Raw genomic sequence first — 24,973 nt, forward strand, 5'->3', positions numbered from 1 at the left:
GCTGCTTTGACTCAAAAAATTGTACTAGAATTGATTATACTTGAAGTAATCTGATTCTAAAGCAGTTAGCACCAACTCTGTGTAGGTAGTCTTAACTTGCTATTTCTTACCATTTATAATCATAAAATAACATTACATTGAATGAATCAGTGAGACATTTAGATCACAGTGTATTTGCTTTGAGCTTTGTATATCTTGTATATTGATCTTTCTGCATATTACTGTTAAGTCTTCATATTCACACTGATTGGTGCAATAAAATAATGAATGAAATAATCTGAACTGTTTTAAACAATGACATTTTTGTCATTTCTCTTCAGCTATATTCCTCTGGTAATCATGGAACCGTATTTTGCTGGTTTTAAGCACGTTCAGCAGGACTATGAGGTTACCCTTGAACTCACAAGTGAAGAGACTCAAAAAACCAGAAATGCACAAAATTCTAGGACGGGGTCTTATGGTGTCAGTATTAGAGTCCAAGGAATTGATGGACATCCTTACATTGTACTAAACAATACAGAAGGATGTTTGTCAGAAAATCCTTCTGCTGGAAAAGATCAAGAGGACATTTCTTATCCTGCAAGCAAGCCGGCCACAGCCTCCAATACTGCTTTTAGGTTGGAGGACAAAAACAGTGAACACACTATGTTTCCTGGAACACAGCAAATGCAACCAGGTGTGCTTAAAAGCCTAAAGATAACCAATCTGGATGAAAAGGATAATGGAATATCAGAATTTAAAGGTGGAACAATGAAATCCTCAAATTTGTTGAACTTTCAAAGACATCCTGAACTTTTACAGCCTTATGATCCTGACAAAAATAACCTGAACTTGGATAATTACCAGTCTTCTGTGTGCAGTAAATCTAAATCTTTTGCAGATGAAAAAACTGAAGCAAAGCCTTGGATTTCCTCATCTAAAGTAGTGTCCCTACAGAAGACAAATACGTATCCTGCAGAGCCACCCAAAGCAAATGCAAAAAAAATGCATTTGAACAGGTCAGTAGAAACAGAAGATCAAAATAAGCAGCTGTTGGATTGTCCCAGTAGCACCATCAGCCTCAACGAAGTGTGTGTTTCAGAGTCATTTTCATCTGCAGGAGGATCTCCATGTGTTAGTCCCACTACTTATCCAGAGAAAAGAAAACCTAGACCAGATGTTCTTCCCTTCCGCAGACAAGATTCAGCTGGGCCAGTACTGGATGACTCGCGAAGATCATCGTCCTCATCAGCCACTCCCACTTCGGCAAATTCCTTATACAGATTTTTACTTGATGACCAAGAGTATGCCATATATGCAGACAATGTTAATCGGCATGAAAACAGAAGGTATATCCCATTTTTACCTGGAACTGGCCGTGATATTGATACTGGTTCACTTCCAGGAGTAGATCAGCTAATTGAAAAGTTTGATAAGAAAGTGGATCCTCACAGAAGAGGTAGGTCAGGAAAAAGGAATAGAATTAATCCAGATGATCGTAAAAGATCAAGAAGCGTTGATAGTGCCTTGTCATTAGGGCCTGATGTAAATTCAGATTATTTAGGTGAATTCAGTAAAAGCTTGGGTAAGTCAACTGAGCACTTACTGGGACCATCTAAAGTTTGCTTTCACAAGCAATTATCCAGAGATCAAAAGTCACCTTCCAAAGAGATGAAGGTTTCTGCTCGAAGTATTGGAAAACTGCAGATGCCTGATAAAGACACTCGGAGTAGCAGTTTCAGTTCTTTGCAATACCATAAACAAAATGGAGCTGATACTGAGAGCTTGATGTTCAGGTCGTCTACACTCCCAGGACAGAGTAAGAGAGAAGAAGTTAGAACAGTAACTTCTACTTTATTGTTGCCAAACCGAATCACAATTTCACCTGATTCAGGAGCCAAGAAGATTTCTGTGAAAACATTTTCATCTGTTCCTCATACACAGGTAAATTTGAATTTACTGTTTAAGCTGTGTTTTGCACTCTAGCATACTAAAACTTTCATACTGTTAAATGCATATTTTTCTGCTCTTCATTAGAACAAACACCCATCACACAATACTTCCAAATGGTATTGTTCTGGAGAAGTATAACCACAAAAATTACTCCTTTATCTGCAGGTATTGAAAACATGGTTTGTAAAACAGTATATTCTTGTTTGGGTGAAGGAAGGTGGTGGGACTAAAGGAATTTATTGTAAATGATGTGGTTATTCTTAAGCATAAATGCGCAAGAGGAGAATGCAAAATTATGTTTTCTTTCTTTTGGCGTGGAGCATACTTTTTATTGGCCAAATTTGGAGGCCAGAACTCCAATGGATCTTTATGAACTTAGGTCCGCAGTACATAAATGTTTTCATAATAGACTACAATGGAGGACTCAAGTTGTAGAGGTTGTATTTACAACCCTCATATGATTATATTTTTTGACATTTTGTCTTGTCATTTTAGGCAACTCCTGATCTCTTAAAAGGCCAGCAAGATCTTGCACAGCAAACGAATGAAGAGACTGCTAAACAGATACTTTACAATTACCTTAAGGAAGGGTTAGTAAACATAGTTTTGGAGAGGACTGGTCTCCAAAGAAACTATATTTTCTCAGTATTTATTTTCTATTATATTTAAAATGTGAAACTGTAAAAGGAAAGCTAGAATTGCTTCGTAATTCTGTATCTGAGCTGTATCCTTCAAGGCATAGGATCTCAAAATACCTGGGCAATCAGGACTTACATAAGGTATCGTACAGGATTTGATTAAGTGTACCTGAAATTTATGAATTAGAATCTGTTTCATCTTTTAAATATTTTAGGAGTTAAACTTCATGTGATATTGAGGTTCATGAACAATTCAAATCATACCACATGGGAGTTTAAGCTTGTGGATTTTTTAAACAACAAAAAAGTGTTACCTCTTAGAGTTTTGGCAGAAGCTCTCTTGTTAATGTGCATTTAATCCTTTGTCTACCTGTAACTCTTTTACTTGATGTTTCCCAACGATAACTTACTGAAAGATGAAGGAAAGAGAAATGAGTTAAAATATACGCAATGTACTTAATTTTTTTTGCATTCTTGATGTAGCAGGTTCTGGGAGCTGCTAAAGTGTATTTTATGGTGCAATAGTCAGAACTTGAAAAACGCAGTACTAATTACTTCTAATTTCAGTGTGTTTGTGTAATATACATGCTGAATACCTGTCTTTCCACAGGTACAATTTTGTAGAAGAGAGTTACAATTAAAGAGTTCAGTGAATATAATTTTTCAGCAGCCTCTCTGTAAAGAGTTTAATGAAATCATAGCTAAGAAAATTTCTTAATGGTTCATATAGGATTATTTTATTTTTTTATGCTGGTGATTTTGCATAGTTTGGACGCTCTGAATTTGTTCTAACATTAAAAAATAGGACCTTTGATCATATCATTGCTTTTATTCTGTGTATTTTAGGAGTGCTGATAATGATGATGCGACAAAGAGGAAAGTCAACTTGGTTTTTGAGAAAATTCAGACTTTAAAGTCAAGAGCTGCTGGAAAGACACAGGTAAACAATTTTTTAAGTTGTTTTGGCTTGTTTAATAGTGATACGTATTCAAACAGGGCTTAAATACTTGAATTCCCTCACTGACTTAAAACGAGACTGTTCGTCTAGTACAGTATATTTTAGTATTCTCAGTAGTATAGCTTAATTTTAATCATGCACTGAGGTGACTTCTGGGAAATCTGGTTGTTAACAATTAAAGAATAATGTAAAGGAGTCTACTTTGAGAGCTTACGCATTTTAGAAGGAGAGATGCAAACTCAGTGTGAACATCAAAAAGTTCTTGGATCAAAGAAAAAGCTAACATACATAACTTTAAAAAATAATGGTGGAACATCTTCGCGTTATAGTGATTATAAATATATATCTAAGTGGAAAGAGTATTTTAATTTGTAATTTAGAAAAGCAATAATCTAGGACTTTTTAAAAAGCCATTTTACATTAATGGCATTGGACAGTCTGCCTGCTGAGGAGTTTTTGTTTCGTGCTACATGGTGAACTGTTTTTTCAGTTCTAGAGGAAAGTGAAGGAATGCCCAGTTGTTGCAGTGATGGCATGAGGATTAAATGCGTACTTTTGATGATTATTTTATCCTGGGCTGTAATCAGTCAAAATGAATATATAAAACACATCTTAAGAAATTACCAAAAAACAGTGTTTGAAAATCTGTCTTGACATCTGAGTATGAACCCCTTTGATGGCAGTTTTGTGTAAATGGTGGTATTCAGTCAAATTTGGCCCCAAGTCCTTGTGACTTAATTCATATGCGCCTAATTTGAATTTTTCTTTAGGTTTGTATATTTTCTGTATTATTTGCAACATCCCTTGAGCAATTACTAAGAAATTTTATGAAAATCAAATCATGGTTCTTTTGAAAATACTAGCTTGGTTTGACCTGTATGAAAAGTTACAGGTGATGCTACACTTCATTAGCCTGGCTTGTAGCTTTACTTTAGGTTTAAAAAGAGCAATTGTCAAAGAGCATCTTGGCTTTGTGGGATTAAACTTCTCTATTTAATTGTAGGTTTCGGATTCTTCAGCTGAGGTAAAAGCATTGGTGGAGCAAAAAGCAGAACTTGAAAAGAAAGTGGAAGAATTAGAAAAAAAATTGGATCTAGAAATTAGGGTATGGCACTTTGTTGTTATAAAGCTTTTGACTACTTCAGATAAACTTTTCTAAGTAAGTGACAACTGATCAACCAGCTGAATCCTTCCTTTTTGTTTCATATTCCTTGTAACCCAGATACCTGTGCTTTTACACAAGACTTTTAATTTTAAGTGTAGTTGCTTATAGCATGGTTAACCTTTTCTTGAGAAATCTCTTTCTTAGCATTTGAAAAGGAGTTTCGAGAGGTGAATAAAAATGTTAGACACACGCACATAAAATTTCTTAGGTATCCAAAGAGGTAAATGTTAATCTTTTGATTGTAGCAAGACAGATGTGGAGTGCGAGACAAACTGTATTACTTATGTAGCTGCTGTTTGTTAATTACCGCATTATTTTTGGAGTGCTGAATTTGAAGTAATTAAGTACAGCCGTGCTTCGAAGACATGAAGAAAAACAGTTTGGCTTCTTTCAGTTTGCATGTTAACCCTGTCATAAGAACCAGTATACTTCAAACTGATGAGATAGTACTGAGGAGACTTCACTTCTCACATTTCTAATAAAAACCGAAAAGCAGTGCTTTGCGTGTGCAAATAAGCATTCCAGGCTTTTAATATTCATAGGTTATTAAGCACTTCTACAAGTTGAAAATACCAAAATCTTGCAATGGCTTCTTTCATACAATAAAGAAGAGCCTTTAATTTATTTATGCTTAGTCTGTTATCTTGCTTAACTTTTGGTGTACAAAATTCAGAATCAGCAGAATTCCAAAGAAGAGAGAAATGCCACACAAGCAAGGCTGAAAGATCTTCAGCTGCAACTTGATGAAAGTGTGTGTGAAAAAGAAGCTTTAAAAAAGCAGCTGGAAGAAAGCGAGAAGGAACTCAGGCAGAACCTAGAGGAGTGAGTTAATTTTACAGAAGTTATTCATTGGAATTTGTGCTTATTGTTAAACTTTTTAGTTTAAAAGTGCCTGTGTCTTTAGGGTACGTTAATGGAATCTGACAGTGATGTTTGTTATTGTAGGAAATGTTTCCACTGTTTAAAAGAGGCATGTTTTCAGAATATCTGGAAGGAAGAGAAAGATTGCTGAATTTATAATCTTCCTCTTAGTGCAAATTCCTTTTCATATTTCATGGTCACAATATATAGTTCAAGTCTTTAAAATATGGAAACACTTGATACCTTAGTCAAGCATATAGTACTAGGTTTAAAATAAAATATAGCTTTCCACTTATATATCTGCTGAAGAGTTCTCATTTTTACCCCTCTGACATTTCATTTTTCTGCCTCATTATATCCCATTCCTTTGTGGGGAACATGGGAGTACATACTTGTTTTTTTTAGTACTCAAAACAACAAATTAGTTATTTCTAATTTCTTTAATTTGTAATTTCTATTTGTAATTTCTAAAAATTAAAAGATTTTGTCTGATTTTTCCTGATAAGGTTTTTTCAAGTGAAGATGGAGCAGGAACAACACCAGACTGAGATCAGAGATCTTCAAGACCAGCTCTCTGAGATGCATGATGAACTGGATAACGCAAAACATACTGATGAAGGGGAGAAAGAGGTTCTGATTGAGGTTAGTTATAAAGTACCAGAAGAAGGATAAAAAAATCAGCTGTCTAGAAATTGGGAACTAAGATACAGGTAGAAGAAATACATTTCTTGTTTTTTCCCATTCTGTCAATTCAAAACAAAAAAGGAGTATAAAGCATAAGTACCATCATTTTCTAGGATAGGAGATCAAATAACATAATGATTAAGGGACAGCTGAGTTACTCACTTTTATGAGATAATCATCTTGGTCAGTTTTAACAATTAGGTAGGTTTTATTGGTCAGAACAGGGAAGATCAGTTTAAAGAAGGTGTACATATTAGCAAGGCCAGGTAAGATTCAACTAAGAAAATGAAAAGAAATCACCAAGGTAGTCTCTAAATTTTTTACTCTATTAATGGAATCCAAGGAGAGAAGGGATAGAGTCTGGAGAGGAACAAGAGAGTTATGGGTTTTCTGTCTCCTGTGAGAGAGTAATTGGTTGTATTAATTTATTGATGATGAAATATGTTGATATTGAATTTGTTGATAAGGGTGTGTAAGAGTATCAATGTATAATTGTTCAAAAGGAAGGTGAGAATTCAGAATGACCTTAATACTTCGTAGTTCCAAAACAATTAGCTTAATACTAGTACAAAGAACTAGCTTAAGAAGTTGAAGCTAAATGATAAAATGCAAACCAGGGAGCAAAAAGCATTGATCTCAGGGATATTAAAGATGTTAATATGCAAGACATGCTGAGTAGAATAACTACCTCGTTTTGTGTAGGTGAGATTTGATTACTGCAGTTGAAAGTTGTACAGAAGTAGAGTAATATCTGGAATGATGATGATAGTGCTGAAAAACATTGCCTATGAAGAAGGTCTTTGGAAGAGTGAGGGAAGAGTCAAAAGCACATCTTATAATGTTGCAGTAAAGGAAATAGCGGTCAATTTTTCTGTGTTGTGTGGGGATGGAGTCAGAAATGAGAGACTTAGCTGCAGAGATTTAGAGTAAGTATTGGAAAACATTTTCTATCAATATGGATAATAAACAGTGGAATGTGGTAATCTGGACAGTGGCATTCATTGCAAGCTTTAAGGACAGAATAAGTGATGCATATCAGGAATAGTTTAGATGTACTGATCTTTCTCCAGTGCAAGGGAAGTTTACGTTATTTTTTAAAGTGCAGTTATTCACAGCTTGAGAAATACCGAATTAGGTAATTCTTGAAGATGCATATTTTCAGTTGTTGCTGTTATCCTATTCTGAGTTTGTATACATGCATGTGTATATTTATTATTCAGATTCACTGATTACACACTTCCTTCCCAGCAACTCGGAGAGGAGAAATGACTTCTAGTGTGAACATGGTGGAAGGGTGCAAAGGCATTGACTCAGTTGGGAAGCATTTGTTTTGTCTTCAGCACTTGTAGAAGCAACTTTATTCTTTCCAGCAGAAAAGACAAGGAATTACTACTGATTTCACTTATCTTGCAGTGTGGGTAGAAAGGTTTTTCCTTGCTCTTACCTGCTTCTTTGCTACAGAAGGTAGGACTGAGGGAGTTACTAAATTGCAGCCTTAGTTTGAATCCTGCTTTATTTACAGACAGCAGAATACACCGTCAAAATATTTTCATAGTTTCGCAGCATCAGGTATGTTGACCCATGTCCTGGGTTCAGCAGTAGCAAGAACCCAGCTGAACCGAGGACAGCCCACTATATGAAACAGGAGCTATATGGTATACTTATAATAATATTAGGGGTTTAGAAAATTTTTAGCTTAGTATAAAAGTCACAGAAATAAAAGTTGGCCTTGGGGATCTTACCTGTTTTCCTTCTCTGAAACACAAACAGAACATCCACTGGAGCTATTTGTCATGCAGTTGTGCTTAATTTTGTTCTTTAGGAGCTGATGCAAATGAAGCAGGATCTGGAAGAAGTATTAATAGCAAAAGATCAACAAGAAGAGATTTTGAGAAAGAGAGAGAGAGAGCTTACTGCTTTAAAAGGAGCACTAAAAGAAGAAGTATCTAGCCATGACATGGAGATGGATAAACTTAAAGAACAACATGATAAAGAATTACTTTATCTACATCAGAGCCTGGAGAAAGCAACAGAGGTGAAAATAAGTGAATACAATTAATTTCTACTGGGAAAAGTCATCCCTCTCACAGCTGACATAATAGAGGCTTCCAGATACTACTGTTCTCTTAGCAAAATAAATAGGTAGAGATTTAGGCTAGGAGATGCTTGGCTGCTGAGAATAAATTTTATTTCATGCACGTATATAATGTTTCGATTGCTAGCCGCAGCTGAAGTTGTGGCCCTTTGAGTCTTTATTTAGTGTTTTCTTCATTGTAAGCTTTGAGAGAGAGTAGGTGGGAGTATAGTACAGAGGACCATTTACTTGTCTTGGGTTAAATGGAATCATTGAAACCTTGAGGATGCCCTGAAGAGCACCAGTGTGCTTTGCCAGTGATGCTGTGGAAATTACAGCTTCTATCAGTTCTTTCCAGCCCTCTATTCTTACCTTCAGCTCCTTGTGCCACATCCTGTTTCCTGGTTACATTGTCCCTTCTTGTTCCTTCAACCATTCACTACTAGGTGGTGGGGTTTTTGTTTGGTTCTGTTTGTGTGGGGATTTGGTTTTTTGCTGGGGTGTTTGGTTTTTCATTTGGTTGGTTGGTTTTGTTTGGTTGTTTTGGGATTTTTTTGTGTATTCCTTTTCCCTTTTAATTTATTGAGCTTACCCTATTTACTGAATAGTCAAATGAGTGCCAGCTCAAGGGAAACAGCAGGGATTGGATGTCTGGAACGAGACAGGAGGAAAACGGAACTGAAGGAATTGCCTCTTCCAGCATCAGCATGTGGTCTTTGTTGGGGCGAGAATAACAACAGTTTCCAGAAGTGCATAATCTTACTGTTTTCCAAAAGATGTCCTTTATGAAGACAGCAGCTAGGAATTGAAAGATTTTTTTATAAGGGATCAGTTCTCATAAGATTTTGAGCACTGTTATTACAGTGACAGTTATTTGTGTCTATCCCTCATTTTATTTCTCTCAAATATTTCAGAAAATTTCTACAGGCAAACTGCTTGAGCAGTGTAAGTCAAAATTACAGGCCCAGTTTTATGCTTAGAAATGTCTATGCCGATTTCTTTTACCTTCATGTCGTTGGTGTTAAGTGAGTTGCAGTTATCCTACTGCTTGTGGCCAAAAACATAATGTAGAACTGAATTAAAATTAAGCTTGCAACTTGAACAATATATCCAAAGCTGTATATGCTTTATGAGCAAATAAGAGCATATATGGAAGATGCTGGATAGATACTGTACCACCAAATTCTGATAAGGAGTATTTTTTTGAAGGGTTGTCTCTACAGTTTTCTTCTGTGGTTAGAAAAGTTTTTAATACACTGGTTTGTATGTACAGCCTGGGACTTAGGCTTGTTTGGCTTTGATAAATGTGTTGTTTCTCTTTATTTACATCATCATGAAGGTATTTGACTCATCTGAGCTGCTTGAACTGAATTAATTTTTTTCTGTGAGGGAAAAGTAGAACACGTAAATTATCATTTTTTTCTCATACAGTAATTGTAGTGACAGCTTAACCTCAGTGAACCATCTTTCAAAGTTACTGCATGGTAATTTACTGTATTTCAATTATGGAACTGTAATTACAACTGACAAGAAATGAAAGAGTAGTTTGTTTGGCATAACAATAACAGCCTGGGAAATGGCTCTATGACTGGGTTGCTGTGGCATAGAGATAGTTATAAATAGCATTTATTTCCTTGCATGGCATAGTCTATCTAATAGTAAATTTAATAAGATATTCAGAAGTGAAATTTAATTAATTAATGTTGCTCTAAGCGCTGGGTCTTCTCTTCTGATATTACTCGAGTGATTTTTGTTGGTTTTATTTTGAGTAAAACTTCTTCCATCGTGCTTAATTGGAAGTTTCTTCTTTATTTGTTTTTAATCTCACTGTTATTAGTACCCTTAATGATTTCTTAAAGGCCAGCATTACCTATATGACTGCTGGCTGAGATTAGTTATTGAGTTTGACATATCAGGCAAGTGTAACTGGGGGAGTTAGATGAGTGATCTGCTGTGATCTTACTTATGATGTTAATTATTGGTTTTACAATTAATCTGGAATGCCTAACAGTGTATGTGTAAATCATGTTTTATACAATTGAAGCTGCCATTCTGTTGTATTTAATGAGGAAAACAGGTGTGTAAATGCTGTAATAGTGGTTTGATAGAGCAGGGTATATGTACAAGGTTGTTAATTCTTATGTTGCTTTTATATCATCCAAATTGGTACACTGAATAAGGGTGGTTTGTGATGTCTCTTAGGCCAAAAAGGAAGGTTTTTTTCATACCATTTTTGTGTTAAATCAACAGTTTTTCAGCTGCTGGAGATGTTAGATAGGTTGACAAGTAATGTAGAGCACATTTAGTCTATGTGATTAGCATATCACATAGATCTGTTTTGAAGTCATGTTAGAAACATACACAAGGTTATCTGATAATAGAGTAGGGTTATTTGTCGTGTGATTCTGTTTTCTCATGCTCACTGATGTGGTAGGTTAGTTTTTTGTTTGTTTTCTAGAGATTTTTATATAAAGTCACAGATATTAAGTTGGTTTTTTTTGCCACAGTTCATGTTTTTAACTCATTTCTGTGTTATGTCTTAGGCTTGTGGTCTTGATGTCTGATTTCTCTTAACTTCATTGGTTGTTTACTAAGAGTGAGGTCAGACTGTTCCCATTTAACAATGTTAAAAGTTTTACTTTTCTGTAACATACTTCTGTGGGGTAGTAATTGCCTTTAATTTAATAATAAATTAAAAAAATTATGTCCTTCTAATTGAATGTGGGTTTCTCCGTAACAGCAAATGCCAGAGCAGTAAGGAATAAGGATCTTTTCCCAGCATTAATATAGTACAAAAAATTTGTATTATTTAATCTGACACAACAGCACAATAGGCCAGAATTGTACTGCTTACCTTATGAGTGCTCTGTTACTGATGTAGATGAAGTAGATGAAGTGCCACTGTTTATTTCCAGTAACATTTGGAAGTACCTTTTGGAATGTAATACTGTAGGTAAAAGGTTGTAGCAAATTGCAGCTAGTACTGTCCAAATTCCATTGAAAATTTATCAGCTCAGGAGTGCAATTGCAGTCTGCCCAGTGCTATCAAATTTATGTCTGCCTTGAGAAGCAGTCTGCATAAGTATTGCTGTTCAGAAAACACTGTAATCATCACATTGTGAGGAGGCATATCTATGCCTGACCTCGACTGATTTATTCAGGGCTTATCATACTTCTGACCTTATTCTCAAGATGATAAAACAGACGTTTAGGGTTTAGAAGCAGTTTCATGTATCCACACATTTAAGAATTCACTGAAGCTAGTGTTCATATGAGTTTTAACTGACATGTATATGTAAATCCATGGTATGATCAAAGAGAAGGACTTTTATCAGAGCAAGTGAGAGCAACAGCAAAAGACAATGGTTATTTACTGCATATATTATTAAGTGAAAGTGTACTCCTTTAAAATAAGAAACTAATATAAAATCTTGAGTAGCAGCTTTCCTTTCCCCCCGTTATATATATATAAAAAATATATATTACACATATATATAACATATATTACACACATATATATATTGCATATATATTATATATATTACATATATCTATATATAGCGATTGGGAATTTAGGTGAGTCTAGCACAGATGTGCAAAGAACTTTGAAATGAAAGTTGCATATTGATTCTTTTTCTACCAAGCCTGATAATATATTTCTTCTTCAAAGCTAATAAAAATCTCCCACATAAAGCAGAAGCTTAACAAAATCTAGCTTAAGCATTGTAGATTATATTGATATAAACTCTGTGTGCCTTTCTTCAGAAATGGCTTGGCAAATATAGTTTAAATGTAAAATGAAGCATAACTAAATTTAGTATATTCTGAGAACCTATTTTGAAATAATGCTCTACAAACACAGAACAGTGGTTACTTAAGTCACTCAGAGTAAAGACATAACTGGTTGTGGAACATCACAGACACACTGCTACATAAAGGGGTAGACAAACATACTTTAAATAACTGTGAAACTGTATATGTGGAAAAAAACTAACAGGATCTCAACTAATAAGATGAAATTTTGGGGTTATAATAAATAGCTCTATAAAAACATCTTCTTTATAACAGTAAAATAAACAAATTATATAATAGCAATTTCTTGGACCTAAGAATATCATTATGCCCTTGTGTACGTACATCCATAACTCATCTGAATCTGCATCCTGAATGCTGTGTCTGAGTCGAGCCCATTCACCTCAAGCAAGACACCCAACAATTGGAAAAGAGTTAGAGAATATGAGCCAGGATTTCAAATGCCACTAATGTTTCTTCCTTTGCATGCCTGAGCAGCCTTTAACATATTGAAATAACACTTTTTCTTTGTTTCCATGGTAGAAGCCAGTTGGTAACTGATCTGAACTGTCCAATAACAGCGGAGTGTCTGGTCCAAGTCAATGTCCCCTCTTTCATGACATACTTCCAACCCCCACCCTGCTTTCATTTTCTGCCCTCCCTTACCAGTCCTCTAAACACTGGGTATATATTTGACTGATTTCTGCTGTGGTCCTACAAGCACAGATGGAACAGGGGAAAGAAAGGGAGGATGCACAGGCTGAAGTGTAGTGGTGGAAGGAAAGCTGCAGGCACTCCTTAAATGGGCACTGTTATTGGAAACATGTATTTTAGAACTGTATATGGAAAATCTAGGAGACAGATTTGATTTGTTCTTCTCTGAAGAGTCTGTTCTGTGCAAGGAAAGGAATTAATTTGATAATAGTATCATGCATGTTTTTAGGCAGCCATTAAATGAAATACCAAACAAATGATGGAACATTAGCTGTGTTGTCAACAGGAATAATAAACATGCCTTTGAAGGAAACTGAACATATAACTTGGTGACTTTGCCTTTAGTGCTAAAACAGGCTTTTTACGTTCCAGCTCAGGCTTTTTAAGTTCCAGCTTATCTGACTTTCATTTCCGTGCAATTTACTTTTGCATTTTTTTAGTGGGCATATGTGTTTGGATGCAGACAGTACTATGAAACTACCACTGAGTGGTTTTTATACTGTATGTAGAGTCCATAAAGCCTCTTAGCAAAACTGCCATGCAAAGTTCTGTTTGAGTTGGATTGGACCACATCTAAATAAAACAAAAAATCTGTTTTCTCATTTGACAGTTGTGAACCTGAAGGCAGGACTGTTTCGGTTTGCCTGCGTTGGGAACTAGGGTTGGGGTTTTGTGGAGTTTTTTGTTTGTTATTTTCTGAAAGTTAGCAAGAGGCAGTGTAGTCAGTTACTTCTTTAATACCATCAGGAGGATCTCTAATGCTGACAGCAGATGACAGTGTCTGTAAGTTTGGGTGGTTTGTCCTATGACAGTATGTATTTGTGTATGTGTGTGAAGCACTAGACTGTGTAAGTCTATGCAGTAGGGGATGCAGTGTGAACACAGAACTAGTTAATATTTTACTCTAGTATTTGCAACAACTTCTGACCTTGAAAATTCTGTTAGTATAAGCCAGTCTGAGTATGTCATGATATGTAGCTAGGAGGATAATATTGACTTTGGTATGGCTGCTACTTGAGAGGTTAATACTTTCCTAGCTGTGGATTTAGTGACTGTGTAAATTAATATTGGGTTATGCCTATACTGGGGAGAAAGAAAAAGAAAAAAAAGGGGGGGTGCCTTCTCAATTTTAAAATGTAGGCATCTAAATCTTTCATTATATCTCATAAAGTAAAACCTGGAGTAATTCTGGTAGTAATATTAAGGATACGATACCCTTTTGATCAGTGAAAATGGCCTTGCAAGAGAGCAGGTCTTGCCTGTAAACAGTCACAAGAGAGTAATTTTTAACCAGTTAACAGAATGGCTCTAGCTGAAATGGAAGGAAAGACAGCCTCCCTTGCTTGTAAGTTTGTGCAGTTGCTTACTGAATAATCTCTTGACATACAGCCGAGAATTCAAGTAGGTTGCAGTGTACCTCACTGAGACACGAAAACACGTTGACCCTTTTAATAGGTAACTAATAATAGTTAACTTCCAAAGGCATAGCCGTACGTTAAAGTAGGCTAGGCCTCATTTTGAGGTCATGGGAGAATTAATATAATCAGTGTAAGGTGGAAAAGCAGTAAGTAAAGCTGTTTAGTCTCTTTTCCAGAAGCTTGGGGGGTTTTTGGGTGGGGAAGAGGGAGTCCTGTGGGGTTGGTAGCCTAACACTCTGTCACTGTTTTGCTTTCAAGGAGTTTTCTCATTCCCTTTTTAGAACTATTTTATATTACATTTTTTTATCCATGCTATGCAGTGTTACAGTGTTATTCATCCAAGGACTTCAGCTGCTTTAAGAAACAGTGTCTGAGGTTAGAAGAATTGCCTAGAGGTACGCACTGGGGAGAAATACCGGAACTACAGAGTCCAAATAGAAATAAACCTGTTATTTGCATTCATGAGCTTTACAAACTAGATGACTATACCTGAATAATACTGATTTCAGAAGCTGTCTTCACTGAAGAGCTAATAAGGATTACAATTAAAGGGCTGTCCTTATGTTGAGACTCATTATATTTGTCTTTTTTTTTCTTTCGGTGTCAATCTTTGGACGTAGGTTGGGTTTGTTTTTTTCTTTCTTTGGAAATCACCCGCATGTTAGGTAGGGAAATCAATGTCTAGTTGTTTAAGTTAATCTTGATTTGTGTATATACAAAAAAGGTAGAGGAAAAAACAATAGAAAGGGATTTGATATCTCCACCACTGCTAACTTCTCAGGGTCATCTAAGGGGAGCTAGGTAGATCTGAATCCCTGAAGCCACATGAAGCTTTTTACATGTAGCTCAAGAAGTTAAACAACTAGTCCAGCATCAACCTAAAAAGGTGGCTTAGGAGAATTCAGAGTTGGTTTCAGCAGACAGTATCTTCCATGATACCTTTGGTGTTCCACACCAGGAATAGAATGAAGTGAGCAGCCACACTGTTCCTTTTATTTTTTAGAAGGTTTTGGAGGATTATTTTGTCATGTACTTGAATTTCACAAGTATGTATATGTATATGGAAAGAAAATTTGAAAAGTCTTGTTACTTCCAGGAAAAAAATCTCTGTTTGTGCTGTAGCTCATTTTGAATGGAGATTTATTCCTTAGATTTATATATCAAGTATGACAGTTAAAGAACAGTTAATTGGTTGAACTCAGTTTTACTTGATTCTGAAGGGAAATGTAAAGGTTTTCAGAAAAATTTGCTGAGTTGTGCCTAAGAAACTTTGAATCTAGCTGAAATGTAACAATGGTAATAAGATTTGAACAAGATACTTAGCTTCCGCTCATTTTACCTCTTCCTGTATTTTGTAAGAGGACTCTGAAGGTCCTATTCTGTGCAGTCACTGCCAAAAGGGAATTTCACCAGCTGAAACACTGAAGTCAGCCAAGACCATGTTTTTAATGATCAGTTACACAACCACTCTCATGCCTTTGCCAGTGTTGAGGGTGTGGTAAAAAAAAAAAAAGGTGTGGAGCTACAGAACATTTTCTGTATTCCTGTCCAAGAGATTTTTTGCTGTATTCAGGTTGAATTCAGATTCATTTGCATCTCAAGGTCCATGTTTGTGTGTTCTGTCCAGTTTCTCTGGGTTTACACAATAATAAGTGATGGTAAGGATTTTGATGCCTTTTTTACTGAGTTTCATCTCCAGTTCTTTAAATCTGTTTACTGCTTGCATCAAAGTTGAGAGCAGAATAGTATATAAACGTATTTGCTTTGCCAAGATTACTGTAACACAGGAGTTGGAACAATGTTTATTGCTTTATTTAGACTTTGCCTTGACTAATTTTAATATATTTAAAATTGTTTTTGAACTATATATCTGTATACAAGGACACAAACCCAAATTTTATTAAATTCACTTTTTGTTAGGCAAAACGCCAGAAAGGAGCAGGATGAGAACTAGGGAATTGAATTTTGCTGCTGAATTTTCCCTATGGAGAGTGACTTCCTTTGGCCCAAAGCTGAAAAATAAAGGCTGCAGCTGTGACTATGTGGGGTTAGATAAGCAGACCTACAATAGGTAAAACATTATAAATTAGGTGTACATACTGAATCAAATAGTACACACATACATGTGATGCATTTTCTTGGCATCTTCTCATTCATCTGTTACAAGTTAAAAGTAGTTTTGTACTCACTTAAACACACCATTAGAATTTTGATTCTTGAATGCTGATCAGTGTTTTTCAGACTTTGGTGTGTTCCTGCACTCAGTACATACTATTAAAAATTTCTTGTGAATAAAGAACTACGTTGAGTATTTCACAAACTTTAGTTCTTTTTCTCAGCACAACTGTAAGCTCATAAGTAACATTATTCCCTGTATTAAGTATAGGAAAGTAAAAGGCAGATTGCTGTCAAAAGGATCCATTAGTTGTGCATGTTCAAACAGAGGGACAAGGTTAACATAATGTTAACCGTTGTATAGTCCTTGGTACATTCAGGGTACAGTTTTTGCTGACTTTAGTTGCAACTGTACACTTAAAAGTTTGGAAGCCAAACACTAGTGTCTCAAATCAGCCACCAAGGAAACTACAGAGCATGCAGTTATTGATCCCCTCTGGAAAGTTTTGGTTGAGTGACTTGCCTCAGGAGCTCTTTGTCAGAGACTGTAATAGACTGCAGATTCTCTAGGGCTTTATTTGGGCACCTTAACTGTGAAACTATCCTTTCTCTTTCTGCCTTGCTCATTTCTGCAGCAACAGCCTCTTTCCCTGTAAACTCTTGACTTGTTCTCAAACTGATGGACTAATCATTTCAGAATTAAAATGTGTGTGAACTATAAGAAAATGTCAGTGGTTATAGGCTGCCATAGATTATTTTCTTCCATATATGATCTTTTTTTTTTTTTTCTGGTCAGAAACTGATTTTTTTGCAGTAGACCTTTCTTTTACGATCTGATAACTTCTTGTTTTTTTCTTCATGAGTCATTTTTTGAGCCTACTGCTGCACTAATAAGTAAACCTAAGACCAGGTTGGACAGAACCTTGGGCGGCATGATTTAGTGTGAGGTGTCCCTCCCCATGGCAAGGGGGTTGGAACTAGATGATCTTAAGGTCATTTCCAACCCTAACTATTCTGTGTGCACTATGGTACAATGACAGTGTCAGAATGCAGAAACTTATCTTCAGGCAGCCACAGAGGGCTTTGTATTGTTGGACCTCATCGCTCCAGCTGTTTTCTTTCCTCTAGACAGGCTTCTTTTCCCTCCCAAACCCCCTGTTTGGTTTGGTTTTTTTTTTTTTTTCCTTTGCTTTGTTTTTGTTTGGGTTTTTTTTTTTTGTTGGTTTTGGGTGTTTGTTTTTTTGTTTTGTTGGGGTTTTTTTTTAGAAATTTGCAATGTATTTCCAGCTTTTTTTACTCAATCTTTGTAGCTTAAGTCTGCTGATAAGGCAGATGATAAAATTTGAGAAGCATAATAAAATATTTCATGTAATCAAAAATAATGAGAAGAAGGTATCAGTATGTTTAAGAAGTCTGCAAGGATGTGGGTATTAAGAGGAAGGTATTATTCTTTCAGAGACTGATAGATGGAAGTCTGAATATGAAACAGACTAAATGTAGGGAATAGAAGGCACTGATTGCCCTGGAAGGTGGTGTGATGACAGACAGATTGAAAGGAAAAGACAAAGCAAATGCAGGCAAACAAACATAACAGGGAAAATGCTATGGGGCTTTTACTTTACGTAAATATAATTCCATAATATAGCAAAACAAAAGTTATATTCATACATAGTACCACAACTAGAAAGTGGAAGTAAAAAGAAATAAGCATGTTTTATATATCATAGGGAATAAACTGCAGTTTTGGACTTGAGATTTGTTAATTTTAATATCCAGAGAGTCCACTTCAATGCTTGATATAATTATTTATTTTTTTAAACTTCTCACTATTTGTGTGTGTGTGTATGTATGTGTGTGTGTGTGTTTTCATTGCTGGCTTGGTTTGTGTGTTGTGGTTTTGATTTTTGCTTTTGGTTGTTGGGTTTTTGTTGGGTTGTGTTGGGTTTTTGTGTGACAAATACTTGTGAATATACAGTATTTCATTTTAGAGTTTTCTTCAAGAATCTTGCTTAACCAGTTTTGTCTCTTACATGCTTTTATGTGTGTATGCACATCATCTCATTTCAACTCTGAAGAGGCTGATCCACAATTCTGTGAACTAAAGATGTTATGCTAACAACATGTTTGTTAATGTTTCGTATTCAGCTTAAATCATTACTTTGTGACCTTTACCCAGTTCTGTTACTGTGGGTTAAATTTATATAAACTTAGTTAAAACTATTGCCAAACCTTCACCAATACCCCCAAATGTAGCAATGTAAAGGATTTATGAATGGGTACCAGCAGGAGTCATTAACTGATGTTGTGTCATTAAGCCTTAAGGACCTTTTGTTAACTCACTGTTTACATACAGCACCATTACAAATAAGTCATGTGTGGACTGAAGGATATGGATCCACAGCACAATCTGTACATGTGAGTTCTCCCTGTCTGGCTGTTTTCCTCATTTGTACTTGCTACCCCTACAGTGTTCAGTGAACATTCTGCTTTCATCTTCCTCACTCTAACCCACTCTAATTCAATGCTTTTGCAAACAGCTTTCAGCTCCTTTTTTGAATGTGTGAGCCAGTTACTGAATTTTAAATGAAAGCTGTGCCTTCTTGCTCATGTAGACAGAACTAAAGAGAATAGGATTACTGCTGGCTGTTAGCAAATACCATCTGTTGTACAGTTTAAACTGCCTGTGCTGTTGCCACTTTCAGTTTTAGCCTATGAGGTGCAATAGTTGGCATTCAAAATATATCAGCATACATAGTAATTTCTTTGTAATTTCAGTGCATTGGTTTTCATATCTTCTACTGGCATGTTTTATTAACCAGAATGTAGTCAGCCATCTCTACCTGCAGAGTGGTAAATTTAACGTATGGTCTCTACTTGAGTAATATTGCCTTCTCGTTGCTGGGGTTGGTTGAATACACAGCTTGTGTAAGTGGGGTTCCATATTCAAAGGGCACAACAATCTATTTCTGCTTCAGCAGTGTATGATTTGATAGCTGCTGGCCTGAACCTTACATAACTGTTCAATATATGGATAGGGATCTCTCTCCACTGGGTTCTTCCCTAATGGTGTTGCTGCAGGGGTATCTGCCAGAGCTACATTTCAGTGCTTGTTTCCTTTGCATATCCTTTCTAATGATACCTGTCATGTTCACCTGGCTTCCCAAGAGAAGAGCCGGAGGGGAGGTAGAGGGTGACATGGGGTGCCAGATAAGACTAACAGGGAGAACAGGAGAAAGGAAGAGGTGTGGAGTTATTTGATGCTCTTTGTTGCAATATGCTGTGGGAAATGACGTGTATTGCCAAAAGCTATTATAATCCAGAAGCTACATTTGTGCCAGTGAAGAGCTCTGCATGCAGTTCTCATTACAGTGAGGATAAATGAATATAGGGTGGGGTTTTTTTTCTATCTAAACCCAGCTGTGTAATTTGACTCTTGTGGAGAAGTGATGCTGTGTGTGCATTTTCTGCTCAAAGAACATCTAAATTGTGTTTATCTGGTTTGACTGCTTAAATTTCATTGTAAAGTTGAAGATACTAATGTATTGTTTTTTCTAATATCATCCTGAATGATATCCTGAAGGTGATCTTCCATGCTTTACGTGTATAATACAATTGTGTATGATAAACTGATAGGATAAATACTCCTGTATTTCTTCTCACTCTTACCTGAAACAAGTTGAAAGCATACTGAAACAATAGTGCACAGTGTAATGTGCGCTGTGAAAAAAATTTGTTCTACTCTTTGTAGAAGACAATGTAAGAAAAATGGCCACTTTCCAGCTAAAATACAGTAAAGCTCCCATATATATTGAGAGGTTTCCTACCATTTTGAAAAAGTGTGTGTGAGTGTATATGTTTACTGTTGGTATTTTTAAAGACACATGCCTTCCAGGTTAAAGAAAGGAATTTTGTACTTAATATGTTAGAGAATTTGTTTGGGAACAGTTCATCCATGTGAAGGTATAACCCTTGTAATGATGCCAAGGTTGAGACCTGTGGAGATCTGCTGGTTAAGTGCTGGTAACTCAAGCATCTGGAACTTGGGTCAAATTTTACTTATGTACCCAATTTTTTTCCAAGATTTTAAATTAGGTTAACAAAGCTAATACTTGCAGCTTGCTCTTTATACTTCTCTACCTTTTATGTATATTCATCTAGCACCTTGCTAACTTACTGAAATGCATAGTGAAAAAGGAGATAGAATACCAGTTCAATTCAATTTTAGTGGCCAGAAAAGTATCCTACGATACATACAGCATAAGGCAGGCTGGAGCAGGTCTCTGGATTTGACTGCATCAGTGGAGGCTGAACTTAATTTTGAACCTGTTAGGTTAAATACATATATATGTGTGTGTGTATTTATGTGTGTATTTAAATATGTAGATCTGGAGGTTTTTGTTTGGTTGTTTGCTTTTGTGTGTGTGTGTATGTGCTTCTAAGTAAATAATACTTCCCGTATTGGGAAAGGAGAGCAAACTGTGGCAGATGAGGTGGTGGAATTTTCAGGTGTGGTGTGGGCCTGCTTCAGTCCTCTCTTACTGTGCAGGCCTGTGTAGGCGGTTGGATGAAAAAGAACAGACAAATCAACATTCCTTTCCTTGAACTCCCCAGCATGCCTCAGCTGCTTTCACTCAGCTCCAGAAAGGGGAAGTGAGACTAAAAGGAGCCACTGGTGGAATGCTTGCTAATTAGTAAAACTGCTGTATGCAAAAACCAAAAATTAAAGGAATATATAAATTTTATTGAAATTTCAATATGTGAGAACTTAAAGCATCAGGAGGGATTCATTTCAGAGCTTTCAATTAGTCAGGTACTTAAAAGAACAAGTTTTTTCAGTATTTTCAAAAGACCAGAACTTGTCAGCCTACTTATGCTGCCAGTTTTTGTCTTAATAAGTTCATTGACCCTGTAGACAGTCTGAGCGTTTTCAGAGTTACCGCTTTATCAAACTAATTTGCATTATTTTAAAGCTGTTGCTTGCTGGAAAACAATTTAGTGCGGGTGCACTTTGTAAACACTCCTTTATATAACTGCTTATTCCTTTTGGGGGTGGGGAGGGGAAAATATCAAAAGTAGTATAACTGAAAAGTTATTTTTGTGCATTCATAAAGTATTTCATAAAATAGGTTTTTACCAAACTACTCTGCATGATTTCTTTTGTTTTCATTCAGATAAACACAATTTCATATGTGACAATGTTAAGCTTCAGTAATTAACATGCAATTGCCTATTGTTACCAGATAATGTAGAGGCAAAAAATGGATTAAAAAAGGATTAGAGAAATTAATGGATGATACATTCATGGAGAAAAAACAGTGAAGCTGGGAGTGTATAATGAGGAAAGGCTCACCCTGTAGCAGTTCTTCTTTATGTCCACAATCTATAGCCATTGGAGAGATTCTCATATTTGGTGTTCTTACTGTTGTTTAAGGTCTTAATGTAGGAGGCAGTGGGTCTGTACATTAGAACTAGGTCTTTGTAGAGTATTGCTTTCTGTTCAGACCTGAATGCCTGAGAGCTAGAATGAAAAACTGTATCTTGGTTTCTTTATATGTTCTTTGGAGGGAATTCTGACTGACAAGTGAATGAAGAGCAAAGATTGTATCTTCCCATCTCTTTACTCCAGAATGAAATGTTTACAAGTACATACCTGGTCTGTGTTACAGTATAACAGTATAGATAGTGTAACAATATAGAGACATAGTTTCCACAGTAAATGGTAGGGTGTTTCAGAGAGAGTAAGTGGTGAGATCAAAGGGGTGGTTAGATCTCAAAAGTTACATGCTGCAGCTAGTTGCCCTGCCAAAAAAACACGAATAAATCTGTCTGCACATGTGATAGATAGTGGTGAGTGGTTTATTGTAGATACTCTTTGTGTTGTGCATTGATTTGAATTTCTGAAAAAATAAGAAGTGTACTTTTGAAAACAAGTTGAACTAGTGGCTAAACTCCTTCCATCCTCAGGCAGTAACTGAAAACCCAGCAGAAGTCCCAATTAAGTACCGCCCCAAGTGTGGGCTGTATTATGTGCAGGAAGAGCTGCAGCAATACCACTATAAGGTACTTTCAGTCCCTATTGCTTGTTCGTGCCTGCTTACAGTCTGCTCTTTGTGGGACTGTGTTTTGAAATTGACTGGGGGTTTGGGGCTTTTTTTCCTAGTAACACTTCCCCTACAAACCCCTCATTTTTTAAGTGTCAAGTTTTCTCTATATTTATCTCTGTGTGTATGTATTACAGTTGATCCTCTTCCCTAGGTTGGTTTACTTTGCAGCCCCACGGAAGTTTCATGGATGTAGAATTTTGGGTGTTAGTGCTTGGAATAAGCAGTGGAGCAAGACTGCCTGGATTTTGTGTTGCTGTAGAAGGCATTCTTCATCAATATGTTCTTCCTTAAAGGTCCATATGGCTTTTGATGTCAAGTTTTTTAGGTTACTTGAAATTACCTAACAGTAGAATTTGGTAATGAAAATATTTTAGGGCAATAAAGAGGAAGATGTTAAGGTGAAAATATGTGATGGCAGGCATGAGACTGTTAAGGTGTTGTGTTACTTCAGCACATAGGTAAGCCTGAGGAAAAAAAAAAGGGCTCATTTTGTGTTATTTCTCAGTAACGTGAATAAGAAAAATACATGTTTGTAACAAAAACAGATTTTAAGTTAAATTTGTTGTTGACATTTTAATAATGTTTTAATCCTAGCTATATTTGCTGTGACACCATATGAAATTTCTGGGTTTTTTTAAAACGTGATATAATTTGTTTTTCCCAGAGTGCTGCTGTCCTTGCCAGTGAAAGAAATGCTGCACAAGAGGCACGAAATAGTATAGAAAATCAAGTCAAAGAGCTGACTGAAGAAAACGAAAAATTGAAGAGAACAGTTGATGAGCTAGAGATTAAAACTGAAGAGTTGCACAAGCAAATTCATAGTATGAAAGGAGAAGAAAATTTAATGAAGGAAAAAATAAAGAGATGTGAGGTAAGTTAGAAAACCAGCCCCTTAAGTAGTCCGCTTCCTGTTTGTAAAGGTTACATTGTAGAACAAAATCGGACAAAGGATGGGTGATGACATTGGGAAGACATCATAAAACAAGCAGGCTGTCAAGAAGCAGGGTGCAGTTTGATGACATGTATAGGAATGTATAGGACTTTCACACTGAAAACAAGTGTAAAAGTCACAGCTTGGAAGTGGGGAGATCAATGATAGGCCAGAATTGAATATACTTTATAGCTCAGTTTACTGGTCAGATTAAAGGCCTTGCCACTATTTCTAAATGTATAAAGTCATATCATTGCAGGAAGAGAAGCAACAATTAGAAGAAACATTGAAACATGCTGAAAAGGAGGCAAAGGAACTGGTGGTGTTAAAAAGGTCTTTGGAAAGCCAACTGGAAGATATGCAGGTAAGAACAAGAGCATTTTGCAATATTGAAAGTTTAATTTTTCTACTTGTTCACCTGAGTCGCTATTGCTTTCTGCAGCGTTACATCTCATTCTTTTTGAAGCACACTGTGTTTTAAAGTCCAGAGCTCACTGCAATGTTCAGATATTTCCTGAAAGCATAAAAGCATAGGATCATAGAATAGTTAGGGTTGGAAAGGACCTTAAGGTTGTCTAGTTCCAAGCCCTCTGCCATGTGAAGAGACACACAAAAAAAAAAAAAGAAAAGCAGACCATCATCTAATTTAAATTGTTACCGTGACAAAGTATTTTTCTTTTTTTTTGACTCCCATGGATCTAGCAAAACTTCAAGGAGATGAATGGCCAAATAAACTGCCTAAGGCTTTATAAGTGTCTTTTATTATTTTGAATAGTCATTCAACTCTGTTTGTAGGTATTTACATGTAGAGGAATACAAAGCTGTATTTGGATATAAATAAAAACAGTAGTAGTATACAAATGCCAGGAAATCTGCTTCTCTGTTTTTATGAGCCTTATTTGCAGGTATTACATGGAACTGTTCTTATAGCATGAAACCAGGGAAATTTAACATATACCATAGGACTTGCAGCCTCTTAAACTCAGTATGAAATCCTCTTTCTACCTTGCCCTTTAGCCTATACAGTATCCAGGAAAGGATATGCTATATCCCATATTAGCCCAGAAATTAATCATGTGGAGAATGGATCTACTTCAGAGCAGTGGAGAGGGATGTTGGCAATATTGTATATGGCTGAAGATAGAATTATTCAGGTGGAAAGAAAATTCAGACCTGTTTAGGAAGGAGATGAACATGTATAAGTCTTTAAACTTTTCTTATTGGCACCATATTCCATATCTTAAAATGTTGCAAATCTAATCTTTCTTTTTTTGCAATTCACCTTTTACATGTAGTGAAGAAGCATCTATTTCAACAGTATCAGTTTAGAATTCTTTTAGTTTTGCCTCTAGAAGCAAAGTTTTCAAATGATTCTATCAAACAAGTCAGACTCAAGCGAGATATGTGTGCATTGGTAGTGGCCCTTTCTTAATTGAACAGATGTTTTACCTTGCTGTCTTCAACACAAATTTTACATTACTGTTCTGAAGAAGAAACTTCTTTGTAAGTGGATTATAAGCCAAGAGAAGATTGTGTTAACCACTGTGTTCTCATGGTTCAGTTGATCATAGTAAAAAGAAAGAAATA

The 24,973-nt window shown here is 36.0% G+C and overlaps 1 protein-coding gene across 2 annotated transcripts in view; it reads left to right on the plus strand.

Moving 5' to 3' along the window:
* Positions 1 to 211: 211 nt before the first annotated feature.
* CGNL1 (cingulin like 1) overlaps positions 212 to 24,973 on the plus strand; it is a 46,010-nt gene continuing 21,248 nt past the window's right edge. Inside the window, exons 1-9 of one of the 2 annotated variants that reach the window (XM_061347471.1) lie at positions 212 to 1,923; positions 2,428 to 2,522; positions 3,417 to 3,510; positions 4,532 to 4,633; positions 5,367 to 5,515; positions 6,061 to 6,196; positions 8,061 to 8,273; positions 23,120 to 23,326; positions 23,646 to 23,750. In XM_061347471.1, the coding sequence (XP_061203455.1) occupies positions 295 to 1,923; positions 2,428 to 2,522; positions 3,417 to 3,510; positions 4,532 to 4,633; positions 5,367 to 5,515; positions 6,061 to 6,196; positions 8,061 to 8,273; positions 23,120 to 23,326; positions 23,646 to 23,750 (2,730 nt within the window). In that variant the 5' untranslated portion in view covers positions 212 to 294. The remainder of the gene's footprint in view (positions 1,924 to 2,427; positions 2,523 to 3,416; positions 3,511 to 4,531; positions 4,634 to 5,366; positions 5,516 to 6,060; positions 6,197 to 8,060; positions 8,274 to 23,119; positions 23,327 to 23,645; positions 23,751 to 24,973) is intronic. The other variant, XM_061347472.1, reaches the window with a different exon arrangement.

This window comes from Neopsephotus bourkii, unplaced genomic scaffold (assembly GCF_033783945.1).
Source record: "Neopsephotus bourkii isolate Nb327-2 ecotype Australia unplaced genomic scaffold, CSIRO-AGI_Nbou_v1 NB_318, whole genome shotgun sequence".
Taxonomy (NCBI): Eukaryota; Metazoa; Chordata; class Aves; order Psittaciformes; family Psittacidae; genus Neopsephotus; species Neopsephotus bourkii.